The sequence below is a fragment of the Mugil cephalus genome, chromosome 3 (assembly GCF_022458985.1).
Source record: "Mugil cephalus isolate CIBA_MC_2020 chromosome 3, CIBA_Mcephalus_1.1, whole genome shotgun sequence".
NCBI lineage: Eukaryota > Metazoa > Chordata > Actinopteri > Mugiliformes > Mugilidae > Mugil > Mugil cephalus.
The window spans coordinates 4829395-4844634 of record NC_061772.1 but is presented as its reverse complement, the minus strand read 5'-3'; the positions used below and the strand labels follow the sequence as shown (position 1 = coordinate 4844634).

The 15240-nt window shown below is 40.7% G+C and overlaps 1 protein-coding gene across 1 annotated transcript; it reads left to right on the top strand.

Annotated features, from left to right (window-relative positions):
- The first annotated feature begins 308 nt into the window (after positions 1-308).
- Positions 309-15049, top strand: pcsk6 (proprotein convertase subtilisin/kexin type 6). The gene is made up of 21 exons (XM_047580122.1): positions 309-951; positions 1282-1386; positions 2336-2446; positions 2528-2671; positions 2889-2965; positions 4250-4338; positions 6047-6219; positions 6326-6538; positions 7215-7315; positions 7882-7985; positions 8106-8223; positions 9288-9476; positions 10766-10902; positions 11018-11152; positions 11250-11352; positions 11533-11729; positions 11987-12068; positions 12160-12263; positions 12370-12499; positions 12686-12795; positions 14587-15049. Exons 1-21 carry the CDS (start codon positions 544-546, stop codon positions 14682-14684), a joined length of 2928 nt encoding a protein of 975 aa, XP_047436078.1. The 5' UTR covers positions 309-543; the 3' UTR covers positions 14685-15049.
- Positions 15050-15240: the final 191 nt, after the last annotated feature.

Below are 15240 nucleotides of genomic sequence, written 5' to 3'. Positions count from 1 at the left end.
CAAATTAGACACTGATGGGAAATACACATGTTCCAGCTGGTGCATCTGAAGAATTTAAACCTTAGGTCAGTCACCAGTTCATTGCTAGTTGTGTGGTTTTCTCTGCAAGAGTCCCTGAGAAGAACATTTTAAATAAAGATAAATGCTCTTGGCGTAGACACGGTAATAACTCTGCAATACTGGCAGTCACACAATCAAATATCTTCACAACCAAAATAGTACATCTTTTATTTATTATAAAATTTTATCTATTAATTTATCTATCTACACAACTAATGCCATTTCAAATACATATTACTTATAGTTATCTGCCATTGACGTCAGTCCTAGGGTTCATTTTATGGATGGCTTAGTGTATGCGAGCAGTTTTGAAGATGCTTTCTTAATAAATGTGTTGCTAGCAACTTCTTAATCCTTCTTAATAATGTCTAAATTGTCACGTTACATAGTGGCTGAAAGAAAGGGCCAGGATGAAGTGAAATACACTATTATTTTTAGTAGTAGTATTTTTTATTATTTTATAATTCGCCTAAAAGCGTGGTTATGGTTGGTGAAGGGAAGTCAGTGCAGGTAAAAGCCATTGGAGAACTCCGGTGTATGAACCTGCTCCTCTCCATGTCCGTGTGTTCATATCTCACCGCTCATCCGCGGAAGGGGGACTATTTTTTAATTGGACAGAGAATTGTCAGGGACGTCATGTCTGTGTTTAAGCTGCGCTGCTCATCCGGACCAAAATCCAGCTCGCTTTCCGTTATCTGGCACCGTTTTCCAAGTTCAGAACTCAGGATGAGTTTATTTTTGATTCTGATTTTAGGAAGTTTTGACCCTGGTCTGTCGGCTGTGTCGGGACGTGGGGAGCTTTACACCAACCACTGGGCTGTGCGCATCACAGGTGGTCCGGAGAAAGCTGAAAAGATCGCAGCGAAATATGGTTACAGAAATCTGGGTCAGGTAATAAGAGTTTGTCTCTGATGATTTGTGACTACTGTTCCAAACGCTGACTGTTTAGTCAGCGGCATTATTTCAATCCTACTAGTTTATGAGACCTTTGTGACTATCTGGACGGAAAAGTTCAAGTCAAACTCGGCTGCCTTCACGTTTCAGGTGCTTCACTGAGAAGCATTTAGGTTTCAGGACTATATTATATAATTATTAAGTGTTTACAAAATTTACACAGTTTTGTAGAACTTCTGTCAAAGTGTAAAAGTAATTTGAAGAAGAGCAGATCAGTGTGGACAGATGCCTTAATGCGTAAATGTCTTGTTGAATGTGTTTGATCAGATAGGAAGTCTTGAGGATCATTACCATTTCCACCACAGTAGAGTGGTTCGCAGGGCTGCGTACTCTTTGAGGGGTCCCCACAGCTTCATCCACATGGATCCCAAGGTGAGACTCAATCCCGTTTCTTCTATCACGTCCAGAAAAAGAGACTTTCAAACATGCATGCCAACCGTGGACTCGTCTTAGAGCAGGGGTGTCAAACATACGGCCCGTGGGTCAAATCCGGCCTACCAGAGGGTCCAGTCTGTCCCGCAGAATGAATTTGCAAAGTGCGAAAATAACAAATTATTTTATTATTTATTTTTTTATTATCATTATTTGTTTGTTGTGCTGAAAGAAGATCCAGTTTGTTCATAAAATGTTTTGTAAAAGTATAGTCCATTAAACATTTTCATAATATGGAGAAATCTGGAATTGCCATTATTTATAGGCTGTTTTGCTACTATGTTTCTTGTCTTGGCTCTGGAGATCAGATTGGGTTGTATAGGGCCCCTCATCTGAATGAGTGAGTTTGACACCCCAGTTTTAGAGTAATTCGCTGGCATCTCTTCACTTATTTGTTTATATCTCTACTTTTTGCATTTATCAGCTTACAGTTTACTGTCAATATATATGTAATTACACAGTACTTAAATGTCTTTCATATCTGTTTCTATTTGATGAAGCTACTGGACACTAGTTTTCCCTCAGGATAAATAAAGTATCTATCTATCTATTGAAAGAAGTGATAGAGGCAATTTCATTTTGGTAAATTAAAAAATTTAACTAATCCTGTGCAGCCAGTTACCACTGGGGGTCACCCGGCCCTCCATTCAACCTGCTGACAGCAGCTCCTCGTACTTGGAGACGTTCCTTTCAAAGGCTTGTTCCAAGCAATCTTCCTATGAGGCTCTTAGTTCCAGTGACACTTTTTGTGGAATCAGGCACAAGCACCATATCTAGTCTCAGGGTGGTTGTTGTAATGCAGCTGTGAAGCTTAAGCTCTTGTCTGAGGTCCACCAAGAAAGGAGAGTTATTCATTAGCTAAAGTGATACTTTGATACCTTTTTTGTAGGTGGATTGGGCCCAGCAGCAAGTAGCGAAACCAAGAGTGAAAAGGTATGCCCCAAGTGACCCAACCTTCATTCACTTCAATGACCCTAAATGGTCCAACATGTGGTACATTGTAAGTATAATACACATGTCATTTGTGCTGTCATTCTGACAAGACAAGTCATTTAGTGTTTGTATCTGTGTTTCCTATCAGCACTGTAATAATAAGAGCAGTAGCTGTCGCTCAGAGATGAATATTCTGGGAGCTTGGCAGAGGGGCTACAGTGGCAAAAATGTGGTGGTCACTATATTGGATGATGGCATCGAGAGGACCCACCCTGATCTCGCTCAGAACTATGTAAGTCTTATCCATCTTACCATTTCTAGATATAAACACAGTTAAATAATTAAAAATATGTGCCTACAAATACATTAATTTGTCTCCAAATTCATCACAGCCACACCACTTTAAAACAACAAAGATAGAAAAGGCACAGGATGTCACTAACCCTAGGAAATAGGATTTCTCTTGTTTCTGTCAGCCTCATATACTTGTACCTGTCTCATCTCTGTAGGACCATCTTGCAAGTTATGATGTCAATGGGAATGACTATGATCCTACACCACGTTACGACTCCCACAATGAAAACATGTAAGAATACCACCTGTGTATCCATTCTTTCACAACTAACTTAAGTTGAACACCAGTAATATGCAACACTTTCCTTAACTCATTACAGTGTAATATGCAAGCCCCCTTTGTCCATTGCTCCATGGTGCAGCAATGGACCATGGAGAGAGTTCAGCAGTGGACAGGGGTCATAAGGGGCAGTATACAAAGCAAAGTGTTATGTATTTTGTTTTCTGACACATTTCTATTAAAGACAACAGGGTTTTCAGCAATTTGAGCTGCAGTCGATTGTCTGTAGGGTCAGACCAGACAGGCTAGTGCTTTGCTCCCAAAATGCATCAGTGACTCTATTGCCAGTTCACCCCTTTTCACTTCCTGGACCCCCACAAGAGTTAGCCATCACAATTTGACCCCTGTCAACGTTGCTCAAATTCTTTCACTTTACCATTTTTCCTGCTTAGAACACATTACCTTTAATGACAAAGTGTTCACATGTTATCCACTCATAGGTGGCATGATAACAAGACGATCAATGCTGTTCACATAACCAGTGATTGTTACCAGTCAGTGATAATCAACCATGATGTTATGGCTGATTGATGCACATGCGTTACGTGTTGAACCAAAAGCTCAGCTAGCGCAGGTTCACTTCTTCTGCGCAGAAACCGCTAAAAACTCACCAAAATGATGGACAAGGCAGAAACACGCAGAAAAAGAAAGCATCAAAGAATATCAGGAGCTACACGACAAAAGTTTGGATCCCGAAGAAGGAGATGAAACCTTTGTCTGGTGGGCATTCATGAGGAAACTGACAGCGGTGACATGATCAAGTTCTATTTGGGATTTGCTGCTAACTTTAAACCAACCACTAAGTAGAAGCTGTCATGATGTGGCGGCATTACAATACATGAACAGCAGTTAATGAATCTCAGGAGGAAGGCTGACTCACGCATAAAGGAGACCCAATACACATCTTCCCAGGCACACAGACCACAGACCAGCATGCCTTGCACCACCTACACCCAAGTAAAAAGAAGAATTTGAGATGCTAATGTGGTTTACCCAGTCAAACCATTCTCAAACAATCATCTTTTAAATTGTGAGCACTAAAATGCGGGACTCACCTGATCTCTTTCTATGAATGATATACATTATAGACATTATAGTGTCCCTTAGTGATACTGCTGTGGTTTATTTACCATTGGTTTATTTTATCAATAAAATGCACATGGTACTTGCTATTGAAATCCCAGTTGGAGTGAATGTCAGTAAGTAATTTTTTGTGTCTCTTTTAACATGGGCCAGACACGGGACTCGATGTGCTGGCGAAGTTGCAGCAGTGGCCAACAACTCCAATTGTATTGTTGGGATTGCCTACAACTCTCGCATTGGAGGTAGAGTTCTCTGTTCCTTCCTGGAGGAGCACTTTCAAGCTTCTACTCAAATTTTTATTCTTATGTTGACCTGGGTAGGGCCTTATGCTGGAAGTCCACCTCCAGTTCTTTGGTCTCCCACAGGTTGAGCTGAAAGGGGTTGTTGTTTTACAGTTCTATGAAGCTCTTGACTAGGTCTCTATTCATCTCCTCCTTATCATGTGTGATACAGCCAACAACTGAGAAGTCATCTAAGTACTTCTGTAAGTGGCACATTCCAGACTTGGAGCACAAGTCACAGATGACAGTATATTTCCTTGTGGTGTGCCAATGTCGATAATCGTCAAGCAGTCAGGGAGCCTGACACACTACAGCCTGCCTGTGAGGTAGTCTGTTATCTAGGCTATGACCAAATCCTCTTGCATGTCAACCATCTTGAGTTCCCCAACGCTGTAAAAAGGGCTGGAGAAGTCACAAAACGCAATCCTCACAGTGCTTCCTCCAGATGATGGTTTCCTTTGCACTGATGTCTGTCCAGACAGTCATGCCCCGGAATCCTCCAGTGTTGTTGTTTTGTAGTTGTAGTCTCTGAACAGTAGAGGGCATTAGAGACAGAGATGGATTCCTTACAACATGTGGCGTAGGAGAGTACTCTGAAGAAAATGAATGAAAATGTTCATCACCCTGCACAAGACCACAAATAGCAAAAACGAGCAAAGAAGTACATTTCAGCAACTGCTGCCTCTGTTCTGTTCCACAGCCTGGAGGTTGTTTGTACCTCAGGACATAGAGCTGCACAATCCTCCCTATGAGAACATAATCATATTGTGTATGTTTTTTTTTTTTTGTTTTTTTTTTTATTTATGTATATAGGTAGCTTGGACACCTGACCGACACAATTGTGTATTTTGTTGGATAGAGGTAAAAAGGGCTAAGCTAATCTCTCTGTTGTTGGAAGTCACGTGTTTGCGGTGGCAACACGGAGGACGGATTAAGCCTTCTTAACCGCAATGATGTGCCACTTACTGTCTACTGCTATTAGCTAGGCTAGTTAGCTGATGTCTTCTGGTTGCTAGCTGGTAGCTAACTGTTAGCCTGCTGGTCAGATCTCAGTTGGATTGGGCTTCTAAATGTGTTTTGCGTCGGATCTTGGCACAAGGGATTGTAACATCTTATCGTGTGTAATATTGAATTTCAAACTAATGACATACCATATTATTACTGAAACATAATTACCTGTAATTACTAAATTGGGATTTGCTGATGAACAAGATAAACAGTCTTGCAGTAAATGATGCAGTAGACACTGATGACTATAAAAACACAGATGGCGGGTCTTACAAGTGAAGACATGAAGCAGCGGCAGTATGTCGTTCTATAGCGTGGTACAGTTTAGTTTGTTTTGATTTTTTACTGTGAATGGAGTTTCACTACTGAGATTCAAACTTCAGATATACATTAAGTTTATTTTTTCAGTGATGATTAACAGTAATCATCAGTATGAGCTGGGCCAAATGGTGTCAACAACAGAAAGCTATTTACACACAGATAAATAGGTTAAACTACAGCAACCTATTACTTTCTGTGTGTTTAACATATGTTTTTGAAAAAAAGAAAAAAAAAGAAGTCAGTCATACAGCTAACAGATATATAAGCTTTGTCCCTGCACAGCTACACATTAGACTGAGTCTGTTGTACTGAGGCTGATGCTGCCTTGCCTTGGATGAAGGGATCCGGATGCTGGATGGTGATGTGACTGATATAGTGGAGGCCAAGTCCCTGGGAATCCGACCTGATTACATCCACATCTACAGTGCTAGCTGGGGACCAAAAGATGATGGCAAGACAGTAGATGGCCCAGGGCCGCTAACCAAGCTGGCTTTTGAGCAAAACATCAAGAAGGTTGTTAGGAACAAGAACATTTGGTGTATATGAAAATACAGTATGAACTTACAGTATATTTGAGTGGAGTTACAGCAGCACATATCTGCATGTCTATGTCACACAGGGCCGCAGAGGCCTGGGGTCAATTTTTGTCTGGGCATCAGGTAACGGTGGTCGGCAGGGTGATCACTGTTCATGTGATGGTTACACAAGCAGCATCTACACCATCTCCATCTCCAGCACCACAGAGAATGGAAACAAGCCCTGGTACCTGGAAATCTGTAGCTCCATCATGGCCACAACTTACAGCAGTGGAGAGTTTAACGAAAGGAAGATTGTAAGTATTGGATAAAGGTCTATGATGATAGGATACTTAAACATACAGTTAAATCCAGTTTATTGGAAAATCTATATTTTCCAATAAACTGATAAACACTAGCTTAAAGATAATGTATTGATGGTACACAGGGCAACGACTGCTCCATCTTTTCCTTTGCTAGTTTCTCAGCATTTGCTGTTCAATGTAACACAACAAGTAAAACTATTATGCTCTCAAATAGTTTCAGATATTAAGACGTTTAACATTATCACCTATGACCACAGGATGTTTAACTTATCCTAAACTGAACTTTAAAATAGTCATCATCTGCTTGGCAAAGATCAGTGCAGGCTATCTTTGATAAGACTCTGAAGGGCCGGTGTCATGTGGACACGATGACCAACTGAGAAGACAGTTATGTTCCAAACAAATAGTAAGTCATGCAGTGTTTTGCTTCAGTTAACATCCACAAATCAACTACACTTGAGTTTAAATAGATTTTCTAAGATTAGATTCATACTTAATTAATCCATCTCAATCCTCATCATGTAATGACACACTTGAATTACGTGGTGCTGTATTTATCTATTGAAACCCTGCCGTCATTCTGTAATTTCTTCTTTATTATTCTTTTGTCTTGAATGAATACACATGAAATCAAAACTTGGTAATGAATGCTTGTTCTTCCCGGCAGGTAACCACTGATGTTTGGCAGCGCTGCACTGATGGACATACTGGCACATCTGTTTCTGCTCCCATTGTGGCTGGAATCATAGCTCTCACCCTGGAGGCCAAGTTAGTCACATTCAGTATAACTTACTGTCTTTTGTATCCTGTCTTTTGTATCCAAGTTTCTTTGACATTTTTGAGTGTTTAGCAATTGATGACATAAGTAAGTGTTGTTTGGAGTTGCAGAAACACTGCATTCCAGCATCTCTGCCTGGCACATTGTGGTTGTTCAGTGTTTTGTTGATGGTGGATTCATGATCCTATCATTTAAACCACCAAACAATTCCACATTGGTCTCATCTGTCCACAAAACATTCTCCTGGTCCACATGATGTTTAGCAAGCTGCAGATGGACAGAAATGTTCTTTTTGGAGAGCAGTAGCTTGGGAGCCTCATTCAGAATATAACCTTTCAAATAGTGTCAAATGTGCCAATAAGTTCATTCCAAAACAAACTGGACTTGTGCATTTCATTAAATAACTTAAAATGTGTGAGGGTGTGAAACCACAAATCTGTATTGCTGTGTAGTGAGAGTGGATTCATTTTATGAAGTTCTATTTCAAATGCGAGACTCTGGATACAGTCAACACAAACACTCTTAATTAAATGATCGCTGTGTTTGTTCTCTGCAGTGTTTTACTCACATGGAGAGATGTACAACATCTTCTGGTAAAGACATCCAGACCAGTCCACCTGAAAGCTGATGACTGGAAGACCAACGCAGCTGGACACAGAGGCACTCTACATTTTGATTTTAGCAGTCTTAGTACACTGACAACAGTAAATGAATACCTCTGCGCTGAAACCATCTCTTGTGATTACAGAAACACAATTTTATGTCAATCTTTTTTCCTAGTCAGTCACCTGTATGGATTTGGCCTGGTGGATGCAGAGGCAATGGTGCTGGAGGCTTCCAAATGGAAGACAGTTCCTTCTCAACACATCTGCAGTCAAATACCTGACCGACGCACCAGGTGAGGTGAACTCAAGGCATATTACAAGAAACATGAATGATCGGCTACAGCCAGATGAACTGCTGTTTATAGCATCAAATTCAACTGCAGCAACACAGAAAAAAGAAACGTCACTTACATAGTTCATCTTAACACTCATAGTATAACATATCAACATTGACGAATGTCTGCTAAATTACTTTATGCAATCACACAACCAAAACAACAGGGTTAAAAATAACTTCTATTTTGCCTCAAGCCTCAAGTTCAAGCTGCCCAGTTCCAAGTACATAGTGAAACTCAACACAGCTCAGTAGTTGGTACCTAGTGTTTTAGAGGCATAACTATGCTGACACAGGTATAAATGCTTCCACCAGCGTAGTCACCTATGGTGGGGCCTCTTTGTAGACCGGTTTCAGGTGTATAAAGCAAGGAAGAGTAATAAGGAGCAGCAGAAAGGACAAAGGGATGCACTGAGTTTTTCACAAACCAAGGCTGAACTTCTCCTCTACTGCCTCAATTCACCCCTACCAAAAAAGAGGACCATGTCCATCTTTCCTTTTGCCTCCTCTGATCTAGACTTTCCCCAACTGCTAAATAGCAACATCACAACCTTCCACATCTGCGAAGATGGCGCCACCATCACCAACCTCTTGTCCTTCTTCTCTTCCTCCCTCGCTTTCTTTCTTCCTTCTTTCTCTCCCTCTGCCTTCCTTCTAAGGTTGCTTGTCAGACAGAGCAGGCTGTGCTTACTGAGGAGGCTCTGGGTCCTTACAAAAACCTACTATGGTTGTTCTACTGATCTGCCAGGTTCTATTATCTGCTTGGTAGTATTTGTGGTGCAAAATAACTAGTGAGCTCAAGGTCAGCTCTGTGTTGTGGGTGGAATAATTTGGAGGTAGTGACATAGAGGAGGATGAAAGCCATCATATACTTTGAAGAAAAGAGACTTGACATGTTTTGACTTGGGAGTATTTTCGCACTCTTTGCATATCAATGATTCCACAATATATGTACCACACTACGTCCTGTATAGGTTCACAGAAATGTCTTCATGTTAACTTCACTCCACTTATGTTAACCAGGCTCATTCGTGCTGGCCAAACCCTGAACAGTAGCATTACCACCTCTGGATGTTCAGAAGAATCTGAACAGCATGTGGCTTACCTGGAGCATGTGGTGGTTAAGGTCCAGATAATCCACCCACGAAGAGGAGACCTGGAGATCAACATCATCTCTCCATCCGGGACAAGATCACAGCTACTGGCAAAGAGGTGAGAGTATTACTCTATGCAGTGAGGCATGTCCACCTAGTTCTACCAAATACCCCACTCTGTTCTATATGTGGCTTTGGTTTCATCTGCATAGATTTGGACAGGTTTCTGTTTTTCGTATTGTTAGGAAATAATATGGCCTACAGTTGAATTTTCCAATACCAGACACAACCAAATACACAAAGGAGCAGTTACAGTACTGTGTAAACGTTTTAGGCAGGTGTGGGGAAAAATGCTGTGAACTATAAAATGCTTTCATAAATATAAATAGTGATAAATAGTGATTATATATATTTTTAACAGTTTACAAAATGCAAAGTGAGCGAACTAAAGAAAAATCTAAGTCACATCAATATTTAGTGTTACTACCCTTTGTCTTCAAACCGGCATCAATCCTTATATGTACACTTGCACAAAGTCAGGGATTTCGTAAGACGCAGTGGTCGGCCAAGGAAATTTAGTGCAGCAGATGAAAAGCACAACTTATTTCCCTTTGAAACTGGAAGATGTCCAGCAGTACCATTAGCCCAGAACTGGCAGAAACCAGTGGGAGCCAGGCACACCCATCTACTGTCCAGAGATGTCTGGCTGGAAGCTGACTTTATGGAAGAGTTGCAGCCAAAAATCCATCCACTGACATGGAAGCAAGGCCAAGAGACTCAGCTATTCATGAAAACATAGGAACTGGGGTCAGAAAAATGGCAGATGCTCTGGACTGATGAGTCCAAATTTGAAATATTTGGCTCAGGTCAATTGAAATTGTTGGATTAATGGATGAATGCCGAAACTAATCCAAAATACTGCAGGAATTAACACTATCCCAGTCATTATCTAAATGAAAACCGTTGGCCAACTTATACAGTATTACATAAGACCCACCCTTAAAACAGATTTTCTTCATTCATAGTAATTGAGAGTAGAGAGTCTTATATTTCTTTGGAGATTTAATTTGATGTCCTATAAAACCAAATTGTGGCTTTTAAAATATAAATTTGAAGGAAAAGAAGGAAAAGCACAAAGACATTTTAACCTACTGAGCAATAGTTATGTAACTTTAGAAGCAAGTGAAAACATCAGGAAACAAATTAAACATGCTCATATTAAATATAGTATAGCAAAAATGAGCTTGCACACTGATAACTAACATGCCAACTAGTATGTTCAGTATATGCACTGTCTTGCTGGTCTATTGATGCTAATCACACAAAATGGCTTAAGAAATCCATGAACACAAAGCTTTTAACTTCCTCTTTTCCACATTTCATTTCATGTCACTGCTGTGTTTACAGGTTGTTTGACAGTTCCAGTGAGGGTTTCAGAAACTGGGAGTTCATGACAGTTCATTTTTGGGGTGAGAAGGCAGAAGGCACATGGAATCTAGAGATCATTGATTCTCCCTCAAAGCTACGCAAACCTGGGGTACCTGGTGAGATCCAACAACACATGCCCCTTCGCGACATTTACATCTGAGGCTTATTTTATTATCCATACCAAAATACAACTTTATTGTTAATTAATCGTACAATTGGTACTTGGTACAGGCAGCCTAAAAGAATGGACTCTGACTCTTTATGGCACATCTGAGAACCCTTACCAGAGCAACAGTGCTCCGGATATCCCTGCCTCAGAGCTGCTAGTGAAGGAGTCAGAGGAGGAAGAGGAGGACGAGTACAATGGTGAGAGAGAACATCTCATCTGAGTGAAATGTATCAAATTTTAGTTGCGGTTAGAAAAATGACAAAACACAACATTACGATGATGTTGTTTATCAAGGGCCATGCCACAGTGAGTGTGGAGACCAGGGCTGTGATGGACCAGAGGCTGACCACTGCCTCAACTGTATCCATTTCAGCTTGGGCAGCTTAAAAAGTGGCAGGTAAGAGGTGAAATGCTGCTATGTCAGTTTTCACATGAACTCATTCTGCACCTTTAGTCTGTTGCTCTTGTAACCAATGGTGAAATGATCTCTTCACCAAGGCGATCTTTAAAATCTGAAATAACCACAAGTCTATGTTTTACTGTAAAGCTGTATTTGTCTTTTTCCGTGTGCGTGTAGAACTTGTGTGAGACAGTGTCCACTGGGATACTTCAAGGACGTGGTATCTCGACGCTGCAGACGTTGCTATAAAGGCTGTGGAGGATGTGTTGGCCGATCACCTGGTGATTGTTTCTCCTGCCGAAGGGGTCTCTACCTCAACCTGCTAAACTCCAGCTGCACTGCAACCTGCCCTCCAGGTTACTTTGCTAAAGATAGTGAGTCAACATATACACAATACACACAATATTCTCTTGGCCTTTTATTAAACATCTGATGCACTTCTGATGCATATACTCAACATGCAGTTGAGAGGTCTGCAACCCTTTGTGATGTAGTGGACAGGCCATTGTACAGTGCGTGTAGGGAGGAGGGCTTTGGTTAAAACCTCTATTTCATGACGTAAATAACTGTGAAAATATCTTTGAGAGACATTATCATTGAAATAACCTAATGTCATATGGACTTATTCCAGATCTCTGCGTGAAGTGCCATGACTCCTGTACAATATGTGTGACGTATGCAGACAGATGCACTGCCTGCAGTGAAGGCTACACGTACGTAAAAACTTTCAGACTATCCTTGTTTAAATTTTGGATTAAAAAACACACTGTAAAGTTTTTTATTTCATTTATTCTTTTTTTCCAGCCTGGCAGGAATGACTTGCATTCCTGAATGCCCCAGTGGAACTTTTTTCCATCTGGAAGAGATGACATGCAGCCCTTGTCATTCTTCTTGTATGACTTGTACCGGTGAGCATGTTTGTCACATATGTACAGTCTCTAGAGCGCTTTCACAGAAGCAGCAGAACAAAAACTCATGTTGATGGAGGTTTCCTTTCATGTCTCTGTGTCCCAGGGCCAGGTGAGGAAGAGTGCATCCAGTGTGCCGAGGGCTACCTGCAGCAGGAGTGGAGGTGTGTGGAGGCGTGTACTCCTGGGTATTACCCTGGAAAGGCAGCAGGACTCCCTCATAACACGTGCCACAGGTGACTGCTTCCTTTAAATGCTTTCAGACACAGCATATAGCTGCAGGCATGTCATTTGCGCAGGGGAAATAAACAGGAGTAAATAGTAACGTTGCTGCTTTGTCCCCACTCTCTTTCTGTGACAGTAATAGATCAAATGCATATTGTAGTCTCACCTCATTGTTCTGTCTTGCTCTGTATCTCCAGGTGTGAGGAAAACTGTCTGAGCTGCAGTGGTCCTGGAACATGCACCAAATGCAAAGCAGATTACAGTCTGATCAACCGGACTTGTGTTGTGAATGCGTCCTGTAATAATGGTAAGTTTGAAGCATTGTGTGATATTGTGCAGTTCTACAGGCATGACTGTATGTACATGTGTTGATAGTGTCACCTAGCACTACATGCTCAATCAGTCTGATTTGCACAAATGATTTAAAGATACTCTGGTGGAGTTTGAGATATCAGACAATAATAACCCTTGTTCACAGAAGGCTTTTTGACACCTTCCTCATAAGGGAGGTCTTGTCTTTCGCATTGGAAAGCTTTACCTAAGTGAAACACAAAGTCAGATTGTCAGCCATATTGTCAGCTGATTCTACATGTTGAATCAGACTTGACTTGGTGGGTTACAGAGAGATCACTCTCTCACATATTGGTGGTTAAGCTTTTGGCATCTAATGCCCTGAGTACAGACTGTAGTCTGTGCCAATAAAAGTTACGTAATAAGTCCTCTAGAGATAATGTGTCAACATTCAAATCCCACATCAACATCACCCCTCGATCTGTCTACACACAGAGAATTCAATTCAAAGTCCTTCTGTACACTTTCAAAGTTATCCACAACCTCGTCCCTCCATATCTGTCTGACCTCGTCCACATCGCCGCTCCAGCACGCTCCCTCACATCCTCCTCCTCCCTCCACCTCACTGCCCCCCCTGTTCACCTGTGCACCGTGGAGAGCAGAGCTTCCAGCCACTCTGCTCCCAAGAACTCTTTACTCTCTTTACTGACATCTGCGATATTGACTCTGTCCCTGTTTTCAAAACCCACCTGTTTAGAATCACCTACTCACTCCATCTTTAAGTCCAGCACCACCCTACTTAAAGTTTTATTCATGCAGTTTTATTAAATGTTGCACATTGTCTGTCCGTTAAAGCTGGAATGTTGCTTATTGCTTTTTTCCTGTATTTGGATGTTTGAATGCTGTTTTTCTTTGTGTCCATTGATGTTTCTATCTAATGTTCTATTTATCTGTTCTTTTTTGTAAAGTGTCCTTGGGTGACTTGAAAGGTGCTTCCTAAATAAAATGTATTATTATTATTGTTAAAAACATATCTGCCTGTGGCCAAAGCTGACAGCTGTAGTTGTAGCACAAGTTGTCAGTTTCTGAAGTGTGCTAATTTTAAATGACCTACTATATTAATGACCTATCACAGTAATATTAATACAAACATTCACTTTTAGTTCGCTGGCCATCAAAGTTTGTGACCAGTAACCACCGTCTTTCAACATCCAGGCTAGAGTTATGATGGGCACATACACCAAATCTATCTGAACTGAATCTGTCAAATAATAATAAAAAAATAATAATAATAATAATAATAATAAAAAATAAAAAACAGGAGCAGAAGTGTCTTGAATGTTCAGCTACTCATTGCAACAATTTCAGCAAGTATTTATTTTTGTATTTAAAATAATCCAAAGGACCAAAATCACAAAAGACCACAAGAGGTCGTCATTAGCTAAGGTAAGGGAGGGGAGGAACCACAGCTATCGACTTCTGACTGTATCTATCTATTATACAGTCTGTAGACAGCGCCTGTTAATCAAAGCAACCACCCATTATTATAAGTAAGGGTAAGTGGATCAGTCCCGCAGACCACATGCTAAGTGACCCTGAGCAAGACACTGAACCCCCAAAAATGCTTCAGTGTGAATGTGTGCGAGTACAGATGTGTCACTGTGTCTGTTGAGCCAGCCTCAAGTTGTCATTTGTTCCAACTAATAAATACTTATCCTGAGGTATATTAATACATTCATTTTCATCATGGTGGATGTAAATCATTGCTGTTAACCATATTGTGCTCCTACTCTGATCTGTCTGTCAGCTGATGAGGTGTTCTGTGAAATGGTGAAGTCGAACCGTCTCTGTGAGAGGAAGTTTTACCACCACTTCTGCTGCCGTACCTGTCTGATGAACGGATGAGGAATCAGCCACACCTGCTCCTGTCTCAGTCAGTTAATAAAAACAGACCAAAACTAAGTGTTGTGTTACAGTTTGGTCAAACCTAAGTTAGTTATAGTCATTTTAAATGAACTCCCTGTTTTTAGCAGGGCATTTACCATTTTCCTCGTGGTGGATCTTACCGGAGTGAATCTCTAGTTATCGTCCAACCTCTGAGGGCAGGTGGGATTTTTTTAAACGCAGTATGTGGAATATGTAAAAATATTCTGACTAAACATCTAAGCTTATGTTGTACTAAATGTGTAAAAGGTAAAACTGACAGTTTTATTCAAATGTAGTTATGAATGGAGCTGACAATAAAATAAATGTATTTTATTTGTGGTTTATTCATTTGTTTTTATTTCCAGAATATTTTAGCATACTTAAAATAATAAAGTTAACTAAAAAGACTAACGACAGTGCTTCTGTCTGCTTGTACGCTCGGCTGGGGGCTGTACCCCAAATGTCATAAAGTTGTCCATAAACTTCCTGAACACAACACTGTAAGAATAAAGGAGAAAATTCAGAGCACGGCTTC